The sequence below is a fragment of the Rhynchophorus ferrugineus genome, unplaced genomic scaffold (assembly GCF_030347505.1).
Source record: "Rhynchophorus ferrugineus isolate W39M unplaced genomic scaffold, kcgeb_rfMv2 rfM6, whole genome shotgun sequence".
Taxonomy (NCBI): Eukaryota; Metazoa; Arthropoda; class Insecta; order Coleoptera; family Curculionidae; genus Rhynchophorus; species Rhynchophorus ferrugineus.
The window spans coordinates 67,795-94,066 of NW_027472585.1; the positions used below are offsets into that span (position 1 = coordinate 67,795).

The 26,272-nt window shown below is 32.3% G+C and overlaps 6 protein-coding genes across 11 annotated transcripts in view; 2 read left to right on the top strand and 4 right to left on the bottom strand.

Annotated features, from left to right (window-relative positions):
* Nucleotides 1–392: 392 nt before the first annotated feature.
* Nucleotides 393–4,641, top strand: LOC143198938 (uncharacterized). Its single transcript, XM_076408593.1, has 9 exons — nt 393–533; nt 967–1,122; nt 1,873–1,959; nt 2,013–2,280; nt 2,341–2,528; nt 3,032–3,362; nt 3,706–3,830; nt 3,890–4,087; nt 4,149–4,641. The coding sequence occupies exons 2-9, from the start codon at nt 976–978 to the stop codon at nt 4,407–4,409; spliced, it is 1,605 nt and encodes a 534-aa protein (XP_076264708.1). The 5' UTR covers nt 393–533; nt 967–975; the 3' UTR covers nt 4,410–4,641.
* Nucleotides 4,636–5,530, bottom strand: LOC143198945 (protein LLP homolog). 2 transcript variants are annotated; one of them, XM_076408606.1, is made up of 4 exons: nt 5,456–5,530; nt 5,189–5,223; nt 4,976–5,134; nt 4,636–4,920 (listed from the first exon to the last, which is right to left on the bottom strand). In XM_076408606.1, the coding sequence occupies exons 3-4, from the start codon at nt 5,093–5,095 to the stop codon at nt 4,696–4,698; spliced, it is 345 nt and encodes a 114-aa protein (XP_076264721.1). In that variant the 5' UTR covers nt 5,096–5,134; nt 5,189–5,223; nt 5,456–5,530; the 3' UTR covers nt 4,636–4,695. The 2 variants fall into 2 exon arrangements, with proteins under 2 accessions (XP_076264721.1, XP_076264720.1); XM_076408605.1 differs by lacking the exons at nt 5,189–5,223; nt 5,456–5,530 and having other exon boundaries at nt 4,976–5,182.
* A 60-nt stretch (nt 5,531–5,590) lies between these two features.
* On the bottom strand, nt 5,591–6,508 carry LOC143198946 (uncharacterized). Its single transcript, XM_076408607.1, has 3 exons — nt 6,296–6,508; nt 5,994–6,239; nt 5,591–5,941 (listed from the first exon to the last, which is right to left on the bottom strand). The coding sequence occupies exons 1-3, from the start codon at nt 6,395–6,397 to the stop codon at nt 5,615–5,617; spliced, it is 675 nt and encodes a 224-aa protein (XP_076264722.1). The 5' UTR covers nt 6,398–6,508; the 3' UTR covers nt 5,591–5,614.
* Nucleotides 6,509–7,242: 734 nt separating this feature from the next.
* Nucleotides 7,243–11,724, top strand: snRNP-U1-70K (small ribonucleoprotein particle U1 subunit 70K). 2 transcript variants are annotated; one of them, XM_076408594.1, is made up of 9 exons: nt 7,243–7,407; nt 7,481–7,676; nt 7,734–7,916; nt 7,972–8,034; nt 8,089–8,170; nt 9,613–9,714; nt 9,773–10,097; nt 10,158–10,327; nt 11,390–11,724. In XM_076408594.1, the coding sequence occupies exons 2-9, from the start codon at nt 7,533–7,535 to the stop codon at nt 11,539–11,541; spliced, it is 1,221 nt and encodes a 406-aa protein (XP_076264709.1). In that variant the 5' UTR covers nt 7,243–7,407; nt 7,481–7,532; the 3' UTR covers nt 11,542–11,724. The 2 variants fall into 2 exon arrangements, with proteins under 2 accessions (XP_076264709.1, XP_076264711.1); XM_076408596.1 differs by having other exon boundaries at nt 7,274–7,431; nt 7,513–7,676.
* Nucleotides 11,725–12,855: 1,131 nt separating this feature from the next.
* DopEcR (G-protein coupled receptor DopEcR) lies at nt 12,856–17,537 on the bottom strand. 2 transcript variants are annotated; one of them, XM_076408597.1, is made up of 4 exons: nt 17,302–17,537; nt 16,317–16,588; nt 16,106–16,257; nt 12,856–15,975 (listed from the first exon to the last, which is right to left on the bottom strand). In XM_076408597.1, exons 2-4 carry the CDS (start codon nt 16,486–16,488, stop codon nt 15,292–15,294), a joined length of 1,008 nt encoding a protein of 335 aa, XP_076264712.1. In that variant the 5' UTR covers nt 16,489–16,588; nt 17,302–17,537; the 3' UTR covers nt 12,856–15,291. The 2 variants fall into 2 exon arrangements, with proteins under 2 accessions (XP_076264712.1, XP_076264713.1); XM_076408598.1 differs by having other exon boundaries at nt 16,317–16,605; nt 17,302–17,393.
* Nucleotides 17,538–19,071: 1,534 nt separating this feature from the next.
* GEFmeso (Guanine nucleotide exchange factor in mesoderm) overlaps nt 19,072–26,272 on the bottom strand; it is an 89,601-nt gene continuing 82,400 nt past the window's right edge. For all 3 annotated transcript variants that reach the window (XM_076408608.1, XM_076408609.1, XM_076408610.1), the window contains exons 6-12: nt 22,885–22,982; nt 22,557–22,824; nt 21,935–22,060; nt 21,696–21,881; nt 20,682–21,083; nt 20,157–20,626; nt 19,072–20,099 (exon numbers count right to left, since the gene is read on the bottom strand). In XM_076408608.1, coding sequence (XP_076264723.1) covers nt 19,445–20,099; nt 20,157–20,626; nt 20,682–21,083; nt 21,696–21,881; nt 21,935–22,060; nt 22,557–22,824; nt 22,885–22,982 — 2,205 coding nt within the window. In that variant the 3' untranslated portion in view covers nt 19,072–19,444. The remainder of the gene's footprint in view (nt 20,100–20,156; nt 20,627–20,681; nt 21,084–21,695; nt 21,882–21,934; nt 22,061–22,556; nt 22,825–22,884; nt 22,983–26,272) is intronic.

The window sequence follows — 26,272 nt, forward strand, 5'->3', positions numbered from 1 at the left end:
AATAACAAGTTGAGATAGTTTTTAATTGTATTAGTATTATAATTTTTAATTGTATTAGTATTATAATTTTTAATTGTATTAGTATTATAATTTTTAATTATTTTTTGGGATATATTTTGTACCAACTTATTTATTATAGAAACTAAATGTAAATATGGCAACCCAGATGAGGCCCCACCGTAAACTATAGTCTCTTTACACTGTAATAAAATTTTATAAATTTCATAATAGAAGATCTTTGGCAATATGATACTTATTATCTACTGTTATGAGTAAAAATCAAAATACGTTATTAATGTTATATTCTTTTAGATATATTACAAGACATTAGTTCCCTCAATAACTAATTGTTAGTTAATTTTAAAACTGAATGTTTTATGTGAGACTGACTATATAAATCGATTCTCCGACCTTTCTCTTGTTCGTTGGCAAACTGTTCCCAAAATAGAATTCATTTCTGTATTTAACTGTTTAGGGTGAGCTTGGTCCTGAATTAGAAAATTTATTAAAAAATAGTTTGTTTTTAAAATTTGGTAAGTACATGTAGATAAAATAATATTAGATTTTTTAAAGGTGTTAAGTGTAATAAAATATTTTTGTCATTACTTAACAAGAAACGTTTATTATTTATATAATTTGTATGGTTAATAGTTTTATGCCAAAGGATAAATGTAGAAGGCGAAGCTACTTATTAAGCGTTATTGATTCACTGTTCAATTTTTTTTATGTTAATGGTTAATTTTCAGAAACAAAATGTCTGACCTTCTTTATTTATTTATAGTACCTATGCATTTTACGACTTATTGCAAAAGTTGAATATGTATTCAATGTGACCCACTTATGCGTGATGTTTTTTAAAATGCGTATTAAATTAATTATGGCGTAGTTTTTTTAATTGCAATAAGAAATCTAGTACAATCATGATGGTCTCTCTTATATAGTTTTAAGACACATTTATGTATATAGAGAGATAAAATGTATGGTCAACATCCCGATTTACAAGAAGAAGCAAAATTGGAAGCAATGCAAAGGGTATGGCAAGGGAAGCGTAACTCTTCCACCACGGCATTTTTTCAAGAAGTTAATGAAACCGAAGATATATTGACAGTTTCGTCCAGACAGGTAAGATTTAAGATAAGGGCAATATTGTATAAACCAAGTTTATTCAATCATCTATAATTCGATCGCTTATAACACATAATATATAACAAAATTCAATGTTTCTTTATTTCCGGTTACAACATTTAATTTCAGATATCTTGTTGTGGCCATAGAAAAAAGTTGTGGCAGACAAGGCATTGTGAAAGTGCAACAAATGTTATCTTGTACTCTTTTTGGGTAATGGAACATTTCAGTTGATATCATGTATTTTAAATTGGATTTAAATACACAGTTTAGATATTATATTAATTTATATTTGGATTCATAGTTTTATATTTTTCTCTAATTTTATAATTAGTGTCATTAATCTCCTAGGATTGACATCCTGTCTTTTTATACTATATAAAAAAAACTGCATTGAAACTTTGAAATAAAATGTATTATATATAGAAGTGCTTTTCTGTTAGCTATACAGTGTTGTGCAAACATTTCAAGGTAATCGGTCAACACCGTTTTCCAGATATTGCGGAAACAAACCCACGGAAGCTGAATTTTTATAAATGAAAATTAAGAGTTAAGGAGTTTCCTTGTTTTAATTTTATATGTAAATACAATGAATATTTCTATGTAAGTTTTTCCATATATGGCTAGAACAGTATAAAACCTTAATTGAATTAAGCGGCGATTATGTCATGGTATTAAATGTTCTATGTAAATTGTATTTATTTAGTTCATTTATGTGTCTAACCTTGTGTATTTAATGAATTATAGAATTCATGGTCTAATGCATGCCTTCCACCACCACAGAAGGCTACTTGCAGTGAATTTGAGAACGACCCTGAATTGTTGGATGTTCCGGTATATATATTGGTAAAATTAGAGAGAATCCCTGTGTTAATATTGTTTTTAAGGGATCTACAAGCTGCTTAAGGACAACACCTAAATTTCAACAATCATTTTTGAAATTGGATGCCTCCACCATAGGGGATCTGCCCGCGCACTATGTGATTTGTGCCTTGCAGCCTCATCAACTACCAGTTTGCGGAGTATATGTCGACAAGAGGGTTGTTCCAGGATTCAAATATAGAGTTCGTCCTCTACCAGTTTTAGGGCAGGAATCAAAACAGCTCAAGTGTTTGTTCCAAGATAGAGCATTAGTCCTACAAAGTATTGGTAGAGGTAGGTAATTTTGATTAAAGTAATAATAAAGCGACAACATTATATTCTATTCTGTCTTAGGTTTTGCGCGTCGTTTTACATTTGAAGCTGATAATGGTCAACTTAACTCCAATGATAACTACTTTTACAGCGACAATAGACCAGAAGGTTATGCTTTTGAACTTGAAGTTATTTCAGAAGGCGATAAATTTACCATTTTTGATATCAACCGCGAAGCTCAAGGAACTATGGAGGTTCTTAAAATTGAGGTAAGATGACGATGTTTTCACTTCTATTAAATATACAATCGTATTTAAAGCAACTTCAGCGTCCCTTTTTTATTCTATTTTGTGGTTTAATAATAAGTAATAAAACAAATAAAATTTGTTATTGAAGGTAATCCGACAAATTTTATTTTATTTTATCTATGTTTATAATGGGTACCTTAAAATCTGTGTTCTTATCGGATAAGTCTTGATAAAAAATGCTAATGGTACTATTGATGTGAATTAAGAAGTATTTATCAAGACAAGATTCTATTAAAAACACATGATTGATTGAGATGCTGATTAAGTTTTGCGGTAAAATGTCGAAACTAGTTGTGTTATCAGAACCATCACAAACTACCTACTCTGAGAGGGACACCAGACCTAACTGATAAACATATTCGCGGAACATGATGGGCACGACCCAGAGTGCCTTGTCGTAAGTCTTTGAAGCAAGAACTTATCCCGTGTCCATTACATTTTACTTATGATGCTCACTCTTTCAGGGAGCCCAATTAGAAATTTCTAGCACATTAACTAAACAAGGCATTGAAAAACGTGCCAATGTTAAATTTATAGGCAAAGTGGAGTTTTACGATACTGGCGTGGCTAAGGCTATGACCTTGAATGGGACCGTGGTGGCACTGAAATCGAAAGGTAGAGGTAATGCCGAAGTTATTAGGGTTACCAATGTAAACCTAAGGAATCAACGTTGGTATTTGACTCCCGGAATCCAGAACAATTACAGGAGGGTTACAGTTAAGGGTCAAGATATTAACGACGTCCCTACCAAGTATACGATGACCGGTTTGGAACAATTTGAAATCCCCGTTGTAGGTATGTATATTACAGAAGTCGGAAGTGGCATAAATATTTTTAAAGAATATCGATATGTTTCAAACACTTAGCAATCCAACTATCAAAAAAACAAAGTAATGTAATTACGAAAAATGGTTCCTGTAAAAAAAAGTTTTTGATGTATTAATGTTTTTTCAATAGTTCTAGTATGGAATAGGATTTTGCTACATTTTGTTTCATTCAATATAGTTCATATTCAGATATCTAATTTATATTAATATATTGATATTTTTAATAAGCCTAGTTTCTGACTACTCCAGAGACGAGACTCATATAACTTATATAATATTTCAATTTACTTCATGAAATATACTTGTCTCAGGAACCTATGTCGACCCAAGAATTATTCCTGGATTCTGCTACAAAGTCCGACCAAACAATAGAAAAAACCATCTCTTCAATGGACGTGCATTAAGATTACAAAGTGTTGGCATGGGATATGCTAAAGTAAGGTCCCATATTGATTTACTATATACAATTAATTATATAATTTACCAATGTTACAGAGGCTAACCTTTGAGCCAGATAATGCTATTAATGCAAATAATTACCTATGGTCTGATAACCATCCAGATGGTCTTGGTTTAGAACCAAGAGCAGTAAATGTAGGAATGAAGTTTATTGTTAAAGCTGGTGAGCAAATATTGGGTGAAGCTACAGTTTTTAGGGATGACAAACCCCAATTTGAGGAGAATACTGAAAAGGTACACCATGGTTGTTTACACTAATTGTTAATTTTATTTAACTATTACTTTTGTACATTAGATCGAAGTAGGTCCCGGAAGTTATGCAATAGTCAAGCAGATTCACATAGATATTATATGCCATATCCAGTTATCAAGACCTGGCGGAGGCTCCAGTGAAGAAGATTCTTATTTGATGAGAGTATCTGGTGTTGCAATTGTCAGAAAGGATCCAAAATCCAATATTGCTAGGGTTGTGGAAGTATTCAATATTGGTCTAGATTCCCAATTGAACATACTGTTTGCCCAAACTCATATGGAAATTAAATTTATTCCCAAATAATAATACTATTACAAGGGACATCTCCATTACATTTAAATTCAAATTGAAGACTTGATTTTTAACCAAGGTTAACTTTAATGTTTAGTTAATATAGATGTTATGTATTATTATGTAGTACTTTTTGAGATGTTATATATATATCCTTTATTTTTTATAGGTAATTGAATTTATTAAATGCATATGTTCCTGTACTAAACTATATGTGTAGACTGAATAAAAAAGTCAATTCAAATAGTAGTATATATTTTCTACATACTTATTTTACATTTATCATGTGCTTATTTGATTACTTCTTTTTACCCTTCTTTTTATTTTTCTTTTTCGAAGACTTAATTTTTCGTGGATGTACCCATATAGGATATGCTCCGTGCTTGTCTCTTAAGGTTTTTGGATTAAATTGTTTCTTAACCTCTTCCATATCAACTAAATTATCTTCAAGTGAGCCAGAATCTCTTATTTGTTGAGCAGTCACAACATTAACCTGCTGTTTGATGTTATCAATTTTAGTGACCTTAAATATTTAGTATTAAAAAAAAACATAAAAAGAACTGCTAAGTCTGTCTTACCTTGCTGTTGGACTCATTCTCTAATGTTTTCTTTAATCTAAGTAGTTCCTTTTCACGATATCTTTCCCTTTTAATTGCTCTGCATTTCCGTTTCCATTTACTCCTGATGCTTTTAGCCATGTTAATTTAATTGATACTTATATGATCGTATTGGCGCAACTGAAATTAATTTGAATAGACGAAAGACAGAATAATAAGTATTATAAAATATACCGTAATTCATAGAGAGAAAGCACGGAAATAATAACCTAAAATAATAGTTCTGTGTTAGTTTTCCTATTGACAGTAGGGATGACGAAAAAAACCTCCAATTGATTGGTAAATATGATTTTGAAGATTTATTGAAATATATCCCTACTTTTTAAAATGTGTATAGAATATTAATATTTTTTGGGCTTTTATCTTTTGTAAAGAATCAATATTTCTTTTCTCCGATATATCGATATTATTTTAATAAATTCAAACTCGATATCGGCCTACCTCTCTGATTGACAGATGCCATTGACAAATTGATATATATATATATATATAATCCAAGTATATATATAATAGATTTTTCTATGATAATAGATAAATATAATTATATATGCATTATAGTATATAATAAAATAAATCTTTAAAAAATACTGTCACTTTATTCTAAGTATTTTCACTGTTTGCTTTCAAAATCCTCATTAACATTGGTGTGCATAAATTAAGTGGTGTTAACCCCTCTTTGTTCTTTAAGGATAAGTCTGCTCCATGTTTTAACAATAATATAGCTTCTTCCTGATGATCATCTTCACAAGCAAGGTGCAAAGCTGAATTACCATAAATATCCTGATGATTAACTTTAAGAGTATCATTAGATAGAAGAAATTTTAAAACTTCATTGTTTCCTTTTGAAGCAGCTCTATGCAAAGGAGTGCTGCCATATTTATCAGTTATGTTAACATTTCCACCATGTTCAATTAACTTAATACAAATCTGGAAGATATCATGTCATCTATATATAAATAGGTAAAGGCTTCATGCTTACCTCTAACCAACCCTTTGATGCTGCATACTGCAGAGAAGAATGCAAATTACTTGATTGCTGATTAACATTGGCCCCCTTATCCAAAAGAAAGGCCACAATTTCATTATTACCTGCTGAACTGGCCAATATTAATGGTGTTGTGTCAGTGTCATCCAATGGATCAATAGGAGATCCTAAATCCACCAGATACGATACAAGTTTGAAATTTCCTCCTAAACTTGCCCAATGTAAAATAATTCTGTCACTCTGAAATGTTACATTTGATAATTAAATAAACAATTACTTACAAGAATAATACTTACGGAATCTTTTGTATATATAAATTTGGGATTAATCTCCAACTCTCGGGACACCGTTTCAAAATCACCTTTATAGGCAGATTGATAGATTGTTTTATCTGCCATTGTTTTATAATTAACTGTACAATTATTGATTGGTTTAACTATGATTAATTTAAAAAATTCAGGTTCTATATAGAAATGCCAAAAAGTATCGATATGTTTCGCCGTTGTTTTTTCCGCTCTATCGATATAACGATATTTTATAAGGAAATTTCTTTCGAATATTGCCCCCTATAGCAGTCAAAAGAATTTTGCGTTGAAAATTTGGTTTGAAGTAAAAGACATCGAAAGTGTTAAAAAGAAGTATCAATATTTAATTTATTATATAAGTACATATTATATATATTAAAAAACATCGATTTCTTTAAGGGGCCAGTTGTACTCTTTTTCTATGAAATTTATTTTTTTCTTCTATTTTAATTCTGTGGCAAATTTGTTTTACCCCTTAAATAATGTACACAACCAATGAAATTCATGTATGAATTAGGGGTGTTGGCTACCATAAAAATATCGATATTTAAAAAAATATCGATATATAGTTTTCGACATTTTTACATTTATTTTACAAAAAATATATATTTATTTCTTTTAATTAATTTTTTTTTATTTAAAATATATATTTTTTGTAAATCTCTTAATAATTAGTGATATTTTTGATAATCCTATAAAAATACTATTAAGTACTAAAATTTGCTAAACTTTTAAAAATGAGCACCAAATCCAAAAATTAAAATTAATATAAATAAAGTATATTTAATTTATTCTTAAGAAATATAGAAAAATATCGGCTAAAAAATATCGATATAACGGCAAAAAATTTCGATATTTTTTAAATAAAATATCAATATACCCTTATAATGATATTTGTCTTTATCCCTAGAATGAATAATAAAACTGTCATCACTCCAATTATCATGTCATATCAATATTGTCAATTTCGACTGAACGTGGCGCCATATTTGTAGCCGTGAGTTAGAGACGCTGGTGTGGTCGTTGTACTAAATTTTCTGAAAAACAGTAGTATGTTTTTAGAAAACAGTGTGTAATCGTGTTCTGTTTTATTCCATTCAAAGGTACATTATATTGAATTTATAAACGTAAGTGGTATTCTTTTATTGATTAATAATTGCTTATTCCATTCGACAGCCGCTTATTCTATTGTGATGAATAAAATATAGATAATCCTGAAAGATACAAGATGACACAGTTTTTACCTCCAAATTTATTGGCTTTGTTTGCACCGAGAGATCCTATTCCATACTTGCCACCAGTGGCCAAATTACCCCACGAAAAGAAAAATCGAGGTTATCTCGGCGTTGGATCATTTCTTGGGGAATTTGAGGTAAGTTGTTGATAATATTTTACTATAATATGTTCATATCAAACTATTGCTATGTAGGATCCCAAAGACACACCTCCTCCTACTAGAGTAGAGACTAGAGAGGAACGATTGGAAAGAAGAAGAAAAGAACGAGCTGAACAAGTGGTATATAAATTAGAGCAGGAAATTGCAGTTTGGGATCCGGCATCAGCAGCAAATATTACTGGTGATCCATTTAAAACACTATTTGTGGCTCGTATTGTATGTGATTCTTATTTAAGATTAGTGATAAGTATATACTGAATTTTGTTTCTAGAATTATGACACATCAGAGTCCAAACTTAGAAGAGAATTTGAAGTTTATGGACCAATTAAAAAGGTAAAAAAACAATGTGTGTAATGCTTGATCTTTCATATATTGTCTTATTTTCAGATTGTTTTAATACACAATAATGTAAATGGGAAGCCAAGAGGGTATGCATTTATAGAATATGAACATGAAAGGGATATGCATTGTGAGTATTATTATTAAGGAAGTAATTTTGCACAGTGTTCTGTTATGAAGTAAAGAGTTTCAGTTAGTCAGAATAATTTTTATGATAATATAAATATATTGTTTTTTTGTTGTTTATTCTCAAAATATATAGTCCGTCTTAAAGGTAAGTGACATTTGATTTTTTTATTATATGGATTAACATATGTTAAAACTTTCAGAAATAATTTCACTTTTTGCTCATAATAGGACATTGTATGTATATAAGGATTTGTTTGATTTGATTGTTACAATTATATGCAACAAATCAAGCAAGCCACCACAGTATCATTTTGTATGTAGCCAGCAACGTAAAGGTGTCATATTTTGCGTCAAAGTGAGTTTAATTTTTTTTTCTATTTTTACACAGTTCAAGCTTCAGGCAGCTAGTACCGTTTGCCCCAATCTCTTCTGCTATTTGCTGGCTATATAGGTTTGTATGCGTGGTAAGAACCCCATACAACAAAAAAAGGCATTTCTGTTTCTAGCATTTTAAATTTTCCAAACAGTAACAATATTAATACAGTATTAGTAACCTAAAGACTTAATCAATCATATAATTGAATGTATGTATCTTAATATTACATTTAGTGCCATTCTCTATAATATATTTTATAGGTTATGTCCCAAATTTTTGCATAATTTTTTATTGCAACAAGCTCCGTAAATATCTTTACTAAGTAGTGGGAAGAGAGGAAAAAAGGATGAAACTAGAGTTTATAATTACATGTTTATCTTGGAAGCATTTTATCAGATTATTTGTAATAAATTTTAACGTACTATAAAACAAAAAAAAAAACAAATTTATTATCACTCGAAAAGTTAATGTAAGATTTGTAATTTTGTTGTATACTTAAAAATTGGGTTTGCGCTGAGTAAGTAATTGCGCACCAGGTAATTCAATATAAATGGAGTGGCTTCTCGAGTCGTCGGAGATGTTTAAAATAAACAAATATCCATTTTAATTACGATGTTTCATTAGCGACGTAAGTAATTTCGGTAGGTATATTTTATTTATACCTATTTTAGTCGTGTGGTCAGGTAATAATTGTGGCTTATCACGCGTGCACACTCGATTCGTCTGGTGATGTTACACCATACAATTTCAGTTAATAGCTAGTTTTCTTGTCTTTTATTACCTGATCATTTTACATTTTCTCAGGGGCCTGTCAGTTTTTATTTTCAAATTTCTAAAGTTAATTCCAAAAAGAGCAACTCTTTTATCTCAATTCTTTGGAACCTACTACATTGTTTTGATATATTATTATTACATATTGTTTTATAGTCAGTAAAACAAGTGGCAAAACCTTTCTCTTCGTTACGTTTGCTCAGTCTCCCCAATTAGATTGTTCCTTTGTAAAACAATATGTAGAGACTAGTGGCAATGTTACTGAAGTTAGTTTGAGTTGTTTGTTGTTTTTGCAGCCGCCTACAAACACGCCGACGGTAAGAAAATTGATGGAAAAAGAGTGCTGGTGGACGTTGAACGGGGCAGAACTGTAAAAGGATGGTTGCCTCGTAGATTGGGTATGTACAACGTTTCAATTCTTGAAAGAGTTAGCTGCAACATTGTTTTGTTATTTAGGCGGTGGTTTGGGTGGGACTAGACGTGGTGGAGCCGATGTGAACATCAAACATTCTGGTCGTGAAGATAACGAGCGTGAACGAGAGCGATACCGTCTCGAAAGGGAGAGGGAGGAACGAGGGCTAATGAATAGAGAGCGCGAACGCGATAGAGATCGAGACAGAGATAGGTCAGGGTTCGAAAGGAGGCGGTCTCGCTCAAGGGAACGGCGAAGGAGAAGCCGGTCGCGTTCACCCAGAAGGGACAAGAGACGGCGCAGCAAGGAGAAGATACGAGAGGATGTCGAGGAATTCGAGTCTAGGTCGAGAGATAAAGACAGAGACAGGTGCTTTTGTTGAGGCTTTCGCTAAAAGTACATCGTTTAATTATTCTAATGTTTTTATAGGGACCGCGACAGGGAAAGGAAGAGGAGAAGATCGAAATCGAGAGATAAAGATAGAGAGCAGAGAAAGAGAGAAAGACGCGAACGTAGAGAGAGAGAAAAGGGCGACAGATTGGAGTACATCAAAACGGATGAGGGTGGTGAAGTTAGAATTAAGGAAGAGCCAATTGACGGTAAGTAGGACTTGTATTGGTTTTTCTTTACGATTAATAGAATCGAAAAAATCGTTGAGATAATTGAATTATGATTCCATTACATTAATGCATATGCAACATGTAACATGAATTTAACATAAACATATTACAAATTCGAATTCTGTTAGCCAGAAATATTTTAAAAAGACAGTAGGACAGTTAGAAAGACACTTATTTTAAACAATTTTATTTTAAGTCACTTGATCGACAGAGGCACTAACAATTCTGCTGATTTGTTCTTATTTTAATCTAAATATAAGCCCATCATCTCACTTGACACTTCAAATCGAATATCGCTCTTTGGAATACCATCGACATACTATTCACTTTTTATAATACTTCCCGCCGAAGAAAATGGTTGGAAAAAAGATCAAATGGTTGTCTATTGACTGTTAGTATCTTCATCTCCAATGATGCCTTAGATGATAATCCAAAGTGCAGTGTTTCTACCTAAATTTTCATGGTACTTAGGCGAAAAAAAAGTGGTTTTGTAAGTTTTTGGTATTTTAAAATTCCAATAGTTCAAGGCTCGTCAACGTTGAGTTACTTTAGTCTGTCTTTTATATGTGTCCAATTTAAACTGCATACTTCTACATAGGAGTAAGATACAAACATTCTTCCAGTAAAAATAAATGTTTCTAAAATTTAAGAATTTGAAATTTGCAATAATTCTCTGCTAGGGACAGTCTCGACAACTTCACTTTGTTTTTGGTGGCCATACGTGCTGAACTGCGTTGTTTCTGCCTAAATTCCAGCAATTCACAGAGTAGATCTGACCAGGAAACTATGCTAAGCATACTAGATCAGCCGATTTTCTTGATGATTTTTATGATTTCCTCATAATCTGAATACGGACTTTTATAATTGACTGAAGAATTGATTTCTATTCAATTATATTTTAAGCTTGTTTTAATTTGCTAAAACAATATATTTTTACATATTTTTTTCATTTTGTTTTATATTATTTTCTTTCTTCACGTAAGTTCTTAATATATCTGGATCAAAATATTTGGAGTAACTAACGGGTTGGTACCATTTCAGACTATCAGTACGCAAACTATCCAACTCAGGCCTACGACCAAACGAACGTCAAGTTCGAAGACGAAGACGAGCAAAAATATCAGCCCGAGCGTGATAACAGTAACGGCAACAGACATTACGAAGATGAATACGAGGAAGGCGAGGCTTATTAATGTAATATTTTTATTTTTAACGCCAGACAGCAACCGTATAAATTAATTGTTTAAGAATTTTTTCTTTTGAAGCATATAACATAGTTTAGGTAGGTTTTTAGAACTTTGGTTCAATCATCAATTGCTAGATAAAATAAGGAGTGGACCTTCATAGTATAATAAAGCGTAAATTTACGTATGGAATTGTTATTTTCCTTGTACCTCTTCAGTGCCATAATTTTTATTTGTTGACACTCACGAGTTTTTTTTAATATCTCTTAGGAAACAGCACATGTCAAGTGAAAGTCAAATGAATCGTGTATAGATTATAAACCTAATTTCTATATTTGTAACTGTAGATCGTGCTATATTTGTTGGATAATTTCTGAGTGGAAGACTATATATCAGATTGCCAGGAAAATCTGTAAATTGTGTGGAATGAAATGACATTTTCGACACATGTTACGACTATAGTAAAGATTAATTGACAGAACATTATTTTGTTATAAAAATAGGGCATCATAATAAGTGATTTATTGCACATAGTGGCTGCAAAACATGTATACTAATATGATGGAACTGACGAAAGGAGAAAAATCGAAATATTGGTGTCATTTAAATAATTAATTGATAACATTCGACGAACAATATTCCAACAGTGACCGAGTCAAGCGGAATTCCTTGTTACAGATCAAAATATCTGTGATCTGACCTACTGTGACAACATAACAAACGACTTATAAAATATGATATTATATGAAGCTGACCCGTGATTGTTTTCAAGGTGGATGACGAAACATTATTTCTTATACTTTGAATATTTATGAATGAAAAATAACTTTAACTTGTACGTTAATGAATTGTTTGAAGAGCGCTTCATTTAATGACCAAAAATTAATGTGAGTCATTATAAGAAAATATATCAATCAGGTCTTGATATTGAGAAACAAAATTAAATCCCTTACGGGTTAAAAGTCAAAAACGTCAAGAGGTTTTGACTTGTGTCATGCGTGTTCAAAGAAAAAAAAGGGATTTTTTGCATAGGATTATCTATTGCAACAATTGCAGGCACAGGTGATTATGGTTAAGTCTAGTTATTTTGTCATTTCTATTATGATATATAAAAAGTTGTAGATAGAGGTAACAAATACTAATCCAAAAATTCCGTGAAATATACTATATGTAAAGTTATTCTTTGTAATGTTATTTACAAAATAGTCTGATAATGTATTCAACTTATAGTAAATAGCAGTAAGAGTGGAGTTCATGGAATTTCAGACTACTAAAATTTGTATCTGTAATTTAGGACAATAGGTGAGAGTAATGTTAACGATCTTTATGAATAAATAATTTAATTTTTATATTTTCAGAATTTTGAACAATTGTCAATAAAATTTTAAGTACATTATATACATAACATTCTAAATTGTAACAGTACAAAACTAATATACTATTTTACAAAATTGTCTTAATGAGCAAATAACATAGTACATACAGCGATCTACATAATTGAACATATCTACATATTTAAAAGTGTATATATATATATATATATATATATATAAATCTTCCTTCCATACATAGAATGTACTACGATAAAATGCACAGGAGCTTTTTCACCAACTTACTAAATATTTAAATTACCCGTTATACTTATTTGATTTTTTACCCATAATATTTTATGAACAAGCCATAGGTTTTGATTGGATTTTGATTATTTTTCAGCTAGTCTTTAGATATTATATCAAACGTATCGAGGGTAATTAAACTAGATTAGATTATCGTGCACGGAAAGTGCTAATCTCCTAAATCTAAATACTTTTAATTTACAAGCAATAATGTCCGGAATGTTTGGATAAATCACTGCAATCGCATCCTTAAAATTAGCATAATTACGTCGATGTACAAGGGGCCACCCTGTATCTGAATAGGCCATCAACCAATTAATCCTCGTTGCCGACAATATTTTAAACAAATCGCCGGCGTAATCGAAGAAGCAAAAGACACGTTAAGTGTCACTGTCAAAGTTATGTTATTAACAATATATTTGTTATAAAGTTTATTCTGAATTAAATATTTTCGTTGTATGTGTTTTTAAACCGAAATTGCTTATAACAAACACATTGAAACTTATCGCAAAATGGTTGTAGTACAATGTTGGCCGCAGTATATTGGCTAATGATGTACATTTATAATCGGCTGTGTAATGACCACATATATTTTTCTAAAGGTAATCGTTTCCTTATTATCTACATTAATTGACATGTACAACATTTAAAATTGAGGGCGAGAAGTGAATACTCTTTTTGGTGATTGTAACTAGTTCTGATAATATTTTATTGCTAAAGAGAAAAAGTAACATTCCTTTCTTCCAAAGTTCCATATCGACTGTTAAATAAATTATTCACTCCGTTCTTGAATTAAGCATCAATAATTTAGGAGATTTATTAATCTCGAAGATCACACTATCAAGTGTTCTATCGACTTATTGTCTCGAACGATATACAGTGAGGTAATTAGAGGGTTTATTGCGAGAATACTGTCGGTTTTTTAATGTATAACACGATCAGCTTTGAACTACTTCGAATGTATCGTTTATCTAGGATCCGTTGAACAAAAGCGTAACAGAAAGTAGTTAGATCCTCGTACGAATATATAGCACTTATTCTTACAATTGAAGGGTACGTGATGTCAGTTTGATAACTTCTCCCAAACAATTTTTAGAGCTATATTTTTTTGTCTTAATTTGTTTATGAATAAATTCAGTATATGTTGTTTGATTCGAATAAATTATAATTAAGAATATAAATAACTAATAACCATTTAGTATTAACTTAACAGATTAATAGACTTCATCAATAATTTTATCCTTAAAAAATTGAACTTTTAGTGATTTATTTAATTATTTTTGCGGTTCTTTATATATTTTGCAATCTGAAATAGATTTTTTTGTATTAATTCCCCAAAAAATATATTTGTAAAAGAAGAAGAATCGTTGAAATTTGATACTCAATCACTCCAAAGTTATTCAAAGCATCCCTTGATATAGTTTAGCGGAGTACCGACAGAAAGTTGCAATTCAGTGCGGCCCCCAAAGGATATTTGAAGTTGCTGAAAGTGCCCCTAGCCGTGAACTATTGGAATCTGGAAATTTTTCTAATCTAGTCTGCTGTGGAATTTAAGCAGAAGCTTATAGTTTAGGGTGTACGGCTATCGATGGCGGGCTGAAGTAGCTCAGTTGTTCTTGCATTAACTATTGGAGTTTGAAAATATTAAGGATTGAAATAGCTTGAATACCACGGAAAATCCAGTAAAAATTGTGATAATCAAAGACGAACTGGCAGAAGAAGATACTATCAATATACATAAAGAATTTAGATACATTTTTTAACTGTCCAGAGCGAGTTACGACCACAACGCTTGGCCATTTTCTGCAGGGGGGAGATGTTCCGTCATATGATATTCCCCATTTAATCATCACCTTCAATTATAAGTCCAAACGGCTATAGTGTACGAATAAAGTAGAGAATACAAACGATTTTGCCAGACTTGCCTCTGCACTATCCACCTCTGTCCCTGGTTCTAACCTAACAAAATAGAAAAACGGGCATTTCAGTCGAATGTCGCTTAAATCACATTGTCGCATTAGTAATTCTGATTTGTGGAAAATTGGCACCAGTACCCGCGTAGCTTGGCGAGGAGGTACTCGAAATCGCTCACGGCCAGTCCCGTCAGTGGAAAATTACGGGACTGCAAGCAGCCCTTCTTTAGTCAATCATCCGGATCCATCCCTATGAGCTCGGCCTGCATCCTACCCTTGTACCTGCAACATATTGTCATGCAGAAGATCCGAAGAGCGAGCCGGAACTGCGGACTGAGCGTGATCAGGATCAGCGCCTTCCAAAACGAGTTCAGGAAGCCCAGCCAAACTATGCCAAAGTGTAGGAACTGTATCTGGAATTTGGTGCCGGTAAAGTACTCGTACATCTTCACACCTATGTACGGCGTCCAGGAACACCAAAAGGCGATAACCAGGGCGAAGGACATCACGTGGCTGGGGTTGGACAGGTTCTCGGAGAGCGCGGTCGCGTACTCTTTGTCGTGGAAGGGCACGCCACTTCTCAGTTTACGAAGCATCATGAAGATGTACGTGTAGGTGTAGACGATGGTGATGAGACTAGGTCCCAGCACGAGGATGGATAGTGTGACGGAATAGGCAGCCATACTGCCCCAATCCAGCATGCAGATGTACGCATCGCGGTCGAACAGGGGCTTGGTGAAACCCAGCAATGGCGGACAGCAAAGCATGGCAGCCGAGATCCACGTGAAGGCCATCCAGCATTGCCCGCGGGTTTTCGTCTGTAGAGTCTCGTAGCGTAAAGGTTTACGCACGGCCAAGTATCGGTCTACGCTGATCCACATGAACGTGTAGACGGTTACGGCCCAGAGAGTTACCTAAAACGATCGAATTTAGTACATCCGCGATACCAGCATTCAGTTGCGGATCTAGGGTTTCAAAATAACCTTTATATAGGCGTCAAACCCAAATCCTGGATCCGCCACTGATAATATTCTCCCAATTTACCTCCAAATATCCTACAAGACGACATATTACGTCTCCATACACCCAGTCCTTCACGATAGCGGGATATACGGAAAGAGGCACTACAATAACACCACAAAGAAGGTCGGCTACAGCCAGAGATAACAAGTAACAATTGATTACTTCTGAAGGACCTGCAAATGTAAATACTCATTAACTATACAATTGTTAGTGTTGATGTTAAGTATTATACCTCTAAAGTTTAAAAAAGTAGCGATAATAAGCACGTTAGTGATAATGATGGCCAGGGCCATGATAAAAATGATCCCGGCCTGGGTGAGCGACTCCAATGTGAAAACGATCTCCGTATCATCACTAGAATCACTAAAGATAATCATCGTGGAGGTGTCTCTCGTACGCAGCATCTTCACATTAGATTATTGAACAAACTCAGGTGATGTTTACCCCCATTTCATTATCGAGTTTGCTGGCGTCGCTCTGATACCTTAAGTAGATTTGGAAGACCTGCAAATGTTGCAACGCTTGAACATAAATCGAATCAATATTCGAATATTTCTATCATTTCTGGAGGCGTAATAGACAAACACTGGCTGAATAATGTAACGTTAGTTAGTAATTATGTCGAAGTTTTAAGAGTACACTTTGCAGTATACATATTTATCAGGTCGTTATTAAATATACAATGATATTGAATTAGAACCGATTTGTGTAGCGGGGATCTGCAAAATTAAAAACACTTTTCTACGTTTGTAGTTGTCACTGTCAAATTAGAAGTTCCACGAAACCTTGACCTTGTCGTTAAAGTTTTCACTAATCTTTTAGGGGTGAATATTGTCAATGTTGGTATTACAATGCGGAATATACTTTGTTATGAAATTCCGATGACATTCAAGCTTTAATTTTTTTTGGTCGAACTATTTATAAACGTATAAAAGAAATATATCAGTGTTTATTTTTTAAATCGATACGGTAAATTCATAGTTTCTATAAAACAGCGCTAGATAACACAAATAATAAATGTGGAACTGTGGGTGTTAAAAACTTCGAATGACATAATAAATTGGCGATTATTGGCGACGTCCAGTCTAAAAGTAATATTAAAATAATTTGAAATAATATAAAAACATAATGTTTACAATACAAAACAATAGAATGTATATGTTCTGAAGCAAAATTATTACATTCGCAATCGATAAGGGCCAAAATATAAGAAATACCTCGATTGTTGTCGGTACAAAACGTATTGGGTCGATCACTAGAGCGTGCACGTTCGCGAGGGCATAATAGTAGCCCGATTCAAGCGGCCTCGGGTCGGATAACGTCGCCAACCGATCCCAGCACCAGCAACAACAGTGGCAGGGTGCAACGCATTTTGAGGGGTCGCGCGTTCCAGCGTCGAACAGGGTGCCACGACTGACAACCCCCGGCCGAGCTGAAACCGCCACAGTAGACATGTTGTGGCGCAAGCGTGTCGATTGTTTTCACCGCCGCTACGTCACATCGTGACGTCACCGCGGTCTCTCAAAATTAGGTCGCTGTTAACGTGAGGGGTTGTTTTTCATTATTACAATTTACCCTTATTTTTTTTGTATATTTGTATATGCATTTACATATGCATACAAATGTTATTGATGTATCTATTAATAATTGGATATTATTAGAGTATATTCAAATAATTTAAAAGCTGCTCTTTATATTACAATTTGAATGTTTTTCCACAAAAATTGTAAACAAATGATAAGATATCTTAACTTTATCTTTATATAAATCTTATTAATATTAATCTTATATAAATGCAATTTATATTCAAAAATACTTTATTATTATGATTACACACACACAAAAACATAAAAGAAGAAAACTCTAGTAAATGTAATATTGGTTTGGTTTGGTGTAAATGTAATATTGGTTCGTAATATATCGCTAGATGGAGCCTCTAGCATTATTAATAAGTAATAAAATACTTAACATGTAATTATGAAAATATTGAATTGTTAGAAATAGTGATAATTTTAAATCGACGCACATTATATTGTTTATGTACATATCTATTTTTGCAGATTTTTTATTTCTATGAAGTTATTTGCAAGTCAAACTAATATAATAATCTTTATAATATATATTACTCTCGCTGTATCAACAATGTATCCATTGGGCAATAAGTGTTATTATAAATATTTCTTTCATAATTAATAAAGTGTGGATTTAGGTTTTTCTACGTATATAAATAGTCCCCCTCGCTGTATCAATAGAAATAACATTCATTGGAAATGGAATAAAAACACGCTGTATTGTGACTTACGTAACGTTTTGAAATAATAGAAGTTATTTTGGATATTCTTTCGTTGTGGTTGAAACACTGATTTACTAGTTTGCATCATTAACTCTGTAAGCCAGCTTCAGTTAATTCTGTCTGTTTCCGAACCGAAAATTCACATTTCAAAAAGCGTATTGAAGTTTTAAAAATCGAATAATACGAAAATATTAAAAAGTTTTTTTATTGAACGATCTGGTAAAATTTTAAATAATACTATAACTAAATCGCATAGTATTTATTAAATGTTATAAAGTAAGTTATTTATGTATATTGAATTTAGTCACGTTAACCCTCCTGGATTTTTAGTGACGCGGCCTACAGGTGAACGTGGGGTCCGAATTACGGACCAGCCTGCTTAGAGAACATTTCAAACTCTTACCTAGCCTGGTTACTGCTGTAACTGAAATGATTTTCTTTATTAGATTTTAGGCCCTTACCTATAGATAGCTATAATTAGGAACAAGCACAAATATATTGCATTCGAACTCAGGACTAGAAAACCAGAAGAAAAACAGTTTTCTTGCCTTCACCATGGTGGCCGTAAAAGATGAACAAATCATCATTTCTTAAATGTTATTATCATTTCTTAAAACTCTTACTCAATATCTTATTTGAAATATTTTGGTTACAATTTATTTCATGGTGATTGGTTAAAATAAAATACACGAAATATATGCATTTATCTTTTATTAAGACTTTTCTGTAAAATATAATTAGTACTTATGACTGAAATAATTTATTACTCAAATACATTTCTTAACAATCTTTCTTTTGGCACATTATAAAACTTTCATTAAAATTCTATAATATAGTTTTTCAATAATAGTATCGGTTTTGTTATTTTAGCTCAATATGGCTAAAGAACATTCAATACATTGTAGTTGTAAAATCAACTATTCTTTACAAGAGGAATATAACAGCCATCTTTATAGCACTTTCCGTACAATATAAAACTTGGATCATTTTCACTAAATATTCAAATCCATGATATAGTTTTTATCTTGAACGAGTCTTATTTTATTATTGTCATAAAATTACTTTGGTCATTCAAATCTATCAACCATAGTTTTAACCCAACTGCTCGAGATACCATGACCAGTCTTGACTTCTATTTTTTCTTTTTTCTGAATATTGGTGGTTATATCACTATAATTTAGAATACTACTTTGTGATGTGATGTTGGTCCTCTGTTTTGTAAGCCGCAATGGTTTCGCCGGAATAGGTGGTGGCACCTTTGCTTGATTAGACTCTGTAATGTCCTGAGAAATGTAGGACACCCTATCATTACTGTTAAAACTGTCCGACTTGGCAACCATTTTACCAGTGCTTTTGTCTTCAATATATTCTTCTGGTAGTGAATTATCCAATATTGACTCATAATAACTATCTGATGGACTTATCCGATGAGATTGGTTCTGTTTTTGACTAGAATTAATTTGAACATTTGGAATATTCTGGGTTAAGTTGGCCTCGCTAACCGTTCGATTGCTTGCAAACAATTTTTGAGGATCTGCATAATCAGGATTTGCTAGTTTCTCCCCAGTAGCCTTACTGGTGCTTTTCAAACATTTTACATTTGACCTTTGGTCTTCTGAGATCATTGTACGTAGTCTCTGAACTAAACTAACACGAATTGTAGATTTTCGGTATATTTTATGTTCAGGATAATCAGCTTCAGTACAGTGGGATGACAATTCACTAAAAAGTTAAATCACATATAATCTATTTTAAAAATAGCACACAAGGAATACATACCTTCCCTGTTGAACTAGATCACGTTTCTCGCTTTTGAGAGCTTTCTTGGCGGCATCAGTTGTTTGTGAAGGAGTTACTAACGGGTCATTCAATTGGAAAGACCGGGGTAAAGAATCAGCTTTGTTAGGCAGCTCTAAGCGGTCATCACAAAACCAAATGGGTCCAGGTTCACTGTTAATATTCCTTCGAGGGTGTCGAGTATGCTCTCTATTAAGGGCTTTATTAAAGTCTTCTTTTTGCATCAACAATTCCGATACAATTTTTTCCAATCCAGTCTGTATAGAATTAGTTGTAACATCAACCTCATCGCGACTTCCCGTTGTTTCACTGCTAACGTTATCATTAGGTTGAGAATCACATTGTTCTAAATCCGAGAGATCAGTGTAAAACGTAGAACTGCCGGTTTCTTTGTTTTTCTTTAGTTTTGATATTTTTTTTGGAATGGTTTTACTGTCATATTGTTGCGGCACCTAAATGAATTAGCGGTACTATAACATTGCTTTACAACAAATTTGTAATACTTACCATGCTAGGCTCGGATTTTCGCCGCCAATTTCCTAATGGAAAGATGCGATCTTGCGACGAGGATCTGCTTTCCTTTACTTCCTGCGTCTTCTTTCGAGACCTGCGTTCAAGATAATGAGGTGTAGACGAACTGTTCTTCAACGGTGACCATTTTTCCGAACCATCCTCACTAATATTTTCGCTAACTTCTTGCCCAAGCTGCATAACTAACTGTCTAGCGTGATTAGGTATAACAGCGGTGTAGTTTTCCAAAATAACCCGTTTAATTTGAAGGGTCCATTCGCGTTTAAGATGTAGAGATCTAGCCCTTAAAGTACACTGTTGTCTTGGATTGTCAAAAGGTAGTACTTGGAATTGCAGTGCATCATTACGTACTTGCTCTACCAACATTAAATTCGAACACTGCAAAATTTAAAATTATTAAAAATGCGAACATGATAATTCAGATTAATAAACGGAGAAAAATATTCATAACTAAAAATATTGCTGCAGATACAGTATGTCAGTGACAATAATTACATTCGTTGATATGACTGTCTTGCTGAACTATAAGCAACATTAACAATTAGGCAAAGAATAATAATTTATGTGAATTAACCATCATTTCAAAGCATAAAAAGGATACTCTGTTAAATTTATCAGGATGGTGTAATTTTAAGTATGGTCAATGATCGACCCATGGCACGTGAAAAATGAAAAGATCGATGTTGATATAAAGGTATCTACAGTTAAAAAGGAAATTAAACATGCAATACAAAATTAGACATTTAAATCAAAATGTCTCTGGGCTACAATTACTGAACAATAGTAATTATTTGGTGGTTAAATAAAATTAAATATTATCCATCAAATAAATTCTTTAAGACACGTTTTTACATATATTTGAATAAAAATGTCTTAAAGAAAAAGTGTCAAAAAAGTTTCTGGATATTGAAAACTAATGGGTTATGGGTATAAATAATATTGTATAAATATAGTGTAATAACATTAAATAATTCATGACAGTGATTTTACCTCAATATGGGTTTTGTAAGCTAAAGCTCCTCCCGTTTTAGGTTTCGCAAGGAGCAACACCTTTTCAAAAAGGAATACATGTCTGCGTCCTCTAGCTTTTTGCACTCGGAATGTACCCTCTGCAATTAGTTCGCCTAAAGTTGTTAAATCTGCTCCGGTCCAACCGTATAATTGCGATTGTATTTCCTAATAAGAAAAAAAGTTTCCGAATCGATCAAATTAATAATCGTGTAACTTACCTGAACTCTAACGGCATACTCGTGCTTTTTCTTCATGTTGTTTATTTCTGAAGCTACTGCTGTCATTGTGGCCAGCGCTAGGTCTACTGTTGCTTTATGATGGCCTTCACACTGCTTCGATAATCTCTGAAATTGTTAATAACTGGATAATTTTCAACAATTCCCTCATTTAAAGAAATTTGCAGCAATTTATGTATTAACTGAACAATTGGACGAGATGATAAGCGTCCAGACATATGTGAATGAGCCATAAAGGACATTTATAAATAATGAGGAATACATTATTTAAATCTATAGATAAAGAAAAACGTAGACACTTTCAAAACTGTATTGTCTGATTAAAGTTTTGATAATGAATAGAGCATGGTAAACTTGTCGATTAAGGGATTCTATCCGAAAAAAACAAACAATTCGGTGAACTACACATGGTATTATTTACAACCATGGTTGTATCAAAATTGGTCCACTTTAATGAAGACTTACTTAAAAGTTATTCGTTATTCGATTTTGAAGAAGTCGAAAGTGAAATTGATCAAAGTAGAGGTTGAAAAGCAAAGCATTTGTAAAATGCTATTGCTTTGAGGAAGTTGACAACTGATTCTATTAATAAAAAATATATTACCTGTAAGAGTAGGTGATACTTTAAAATCCTTTGCACTGGTTTCAACAGGTAACTACCCAATGGTAGAGCATGTTTCAGATGATGCTGTCTCTCCCTAAATAACGGAGCTTTTGATTCGTCTTTTTGTAAGGCGCACAATACCTCCATAGTTCGAGGATAATGGGCACAGTAAGCGTTGTATACTTTAAATCCGGAATCATGTTGAAGGAAGACATTGGCAGTTTTGCTTGGATCTAGGTTGGCCTTGCGTATATCTTCGAGAATTTGTCTGCAATAATAATTGGCATACAGTAAATTATGAGTAAATATATATCATATGATAATTTACCTGTTGAATTCACAAATCTCTTCGATGTTACTGAATAGGTCCGATAGGTAATTGGCCAGTGGAGAGTTGGGATCATTGCGCCACGGTAACAAGTAACCCTAAAAATGAAATATATTAATAGCACATACATATTTAAGTCTATTATTATACACGTTTATCCAATATTTGAATCTAATAAATACTTTGTTTTGTAATATTTATTTTACACATATAGTAGTGTACGATTTTTATATTTTTGTCGACCTTGATGTCCACTTGTTTAATCGATAATTTCATCATGATTGTCCTTGTTCTTCCAGTAACTAATTAATCAATGCACTTTGTTCAATGAATAACCACATTCCTAAAATATATAAGCTATTGGGGATATATTTGTTGAAACATTTGTGTAAGATGTCATTAAATTCCGTAAAAACCGGCACCAGAAAATGGCTTTTTTAGTTCGACAACTATTAAAAGATTTAGACGTGTTCAACATATTCAAATCCTCCTCTCATTTAATGTATTCTATTAAGTAATAATGTATCCGTTAAGCGACAAGAAAAAATGTTAGCAGATTAAGCCGGTCGTATGTCTGAAGCATAATACAAGAATCCAAGACATAACTTAATATAAATAATGATCAATACCAATAATACCCCTTGGAATGACAATTAAAACCATATTTTTAGGCAATATAATAATAAAAAATCAACAATAATAATAAGTATATTCATAGTCTACAATTTTATTCTATAATGTCTTAATTTTATTCCGAATTAATTCACAAGATTATTAGCAGAAGCTCGTAATGTGTCATTTTTCATAGTATATTATTAAGAAGTGAGTCAGTTTCATTATATAGTAACATACGCAAAATAATGTAGAGTAGAAACAAATGCACTTTTAATAATGCATAATTGAACATATCGATCTACCCTTAAATATAATAGAGCGACATGTGAACAGTAAGAGTCGACTGTTTACGACCCAAGTGGAGATAATTTCATTCAATAGTCGCCCAAGAACGATAAATGTTAATTTATCGCTGTCTAAAGTCCCTTAGTTTATTAGGAAAAAATTGAACCAGCTGATAAAACGTTAAGTAAATCATTCTCATCGGACCACACGCAATTTTTCATTAAATATTTTCATGGCTTTTTTATTTTCTTACAGGGACAATAGTCCGTTATGATATGTTTGGTCGATATAATGCCTGATTTATAACATACTATTTTTCATTACCCAATCGAACAATAGTTGAAATACTTCAGTATATAATGTATTTTTTAGGCTATATGTTACTGTTAAATGATTCCTGTTTACATTTTCAATCATGTTTCGAATTGAATTGGTTTCCTTCTTGACTGCTCGATTATTTTATTCCATAGAATGAACATATTTTATAACTAACTGTTACATAACCTCACATTTTTATATATTGGTTAAATCGTGGTTAAATTTACCTATTCAATTATAATATATTTGATGATATTTTACGACTTCAGTCAATCATAAGGCCAATGTGGACTTATGGGATGCAAATATGGGGTTGCACTAAAACATCAAACCAACTCAAAATCCAACGCTGCCAAAACAAAGTTTTGCGATTAATTACCAATGCTTATCCCTACGTAATTAATGAAGAACTGCACGATGACCTCGAAATCAAGTGGATTTGCGAAGTTATCAAAACATGAAATATGGTTACTAAATCACAACACCGTGAAAGCAATACAGCTAGTGGACAAGACGCAGAAAATCAGAACTTGTATAATGTTTAAGTGTTACTCTTTAATTCGGGTAATATATACTGATACAGGGTAAATATCCCTGTGAACTCGCCTAGCTTTTATATTAATGCAAATACAATAGAAGAGTAGTAATAAATTAGATTGTAAATTAAGATTGTAGTGATCATATTTAATGTAAGATGTAAAAAAATTATGAGATTATTTGTTATTGACTGCTTACACCTTTTTTTGTTTTAGAAAAACTCTTCTATCTATTTTATATCTAGTATAAACATACACAATAGATATAATAACGTTCATAATGAAGTATATAAATTAAGATTTAGATTTAAAACAAAAAAATAAAAACATTAATTAAAGAAAAATATATTGTAAACGCATTTCATTCTAAAGAGAAATGTATGATCTTATCAGCCTTTTTTTGCGAGGATTAAATTTTTTGCTGAATTCAAGTTCTATTGGATTGTCACCTGATAGGTTATAGAAGAGATACCATGTATTAGAATTGTGGATATTGAGAATTCTTAATCATTTATTAGAACAGAAGAAATATTAAATTTAAAAGGAAAGTTAAAAGAAAATTTACTTTATTAAAATTAAGAACCCTAGCTATGGTTCTTTCACATCTTCGCTCTCCATCTAGCAGAATGCTTAAGAGACAAAGAGGGGTTGTGTCAAAATCAATAAATTAAAAAACCACTCATAATTGATTACCAGGTAACGGGTTGTCTCCCATTATAGGTAAGACTAGAGCTCACGCATGATTAGTGGCCCTATAAAAATGAGGAGAAACTTTTGATGCATCATCTTTATAATTCTTGATATATCTTGATAGCATAAAGCTAGCCTCAAAAGAGGCTTATGGAAATTATTTTCCTCAGTTTTTCGCTTAGAAATCCTAGGAAAAGTGGGAAAATCGGCAAATGCATATATCATTAGTGTTTGAATATTATATGAATAAATTCATGAAAAAAATTAAAAAATGAATTTACTTTTTCCCTAATTCAATACAATAGTGAACTGAACAATCGTTTCATTAATTACCATTAATTAGACAACCATTCAGCTAAACAAAATGATTTTTAAAAAAATATTGATAATAATTGAATACCAGAAATATAAGGTGTCCGGTTCAAACCCCCCCGTCTTAAAGAAATGAAGAAGGTCAAAATTCCACAAGGTATGACTATTTCGGATGATCCGCGTGTTATCATTATGAGTCATTCAAATCGACGCTGAAATTGCCCCCTGGTGGTCGTTTTTCTTGTTGCTAGACGTCATTAACCGTTCAACGGGAGGTTCTGCAGTATTCGTGGCTTAGTAGTTTGACGGATTCGTCCTGTACCGAGACAATGTGAAAAGTTCTCGGACATTCCGTTTCAGTAACGTTGATGGTGGTTTAAAGGAATCGATGACTAATATCGAAATAAAATAAAGTTTTGGTCAACGTTTACGTTGTCTTTGTTTAAAACAGATGCATTAGACCGTCATGTAGTGATTTTAAAGTATCAGGTTTTTTATATATCTTCATTTAAATCTATAGCTGTTCTATAGAAACTAAGAATTATAACGCCAGAACAATATTAGGTTAAAATTACATATTTTTAATTTCTACAGATCTATTAATTCATAACTTTCTAGGAATTTTACTGCTT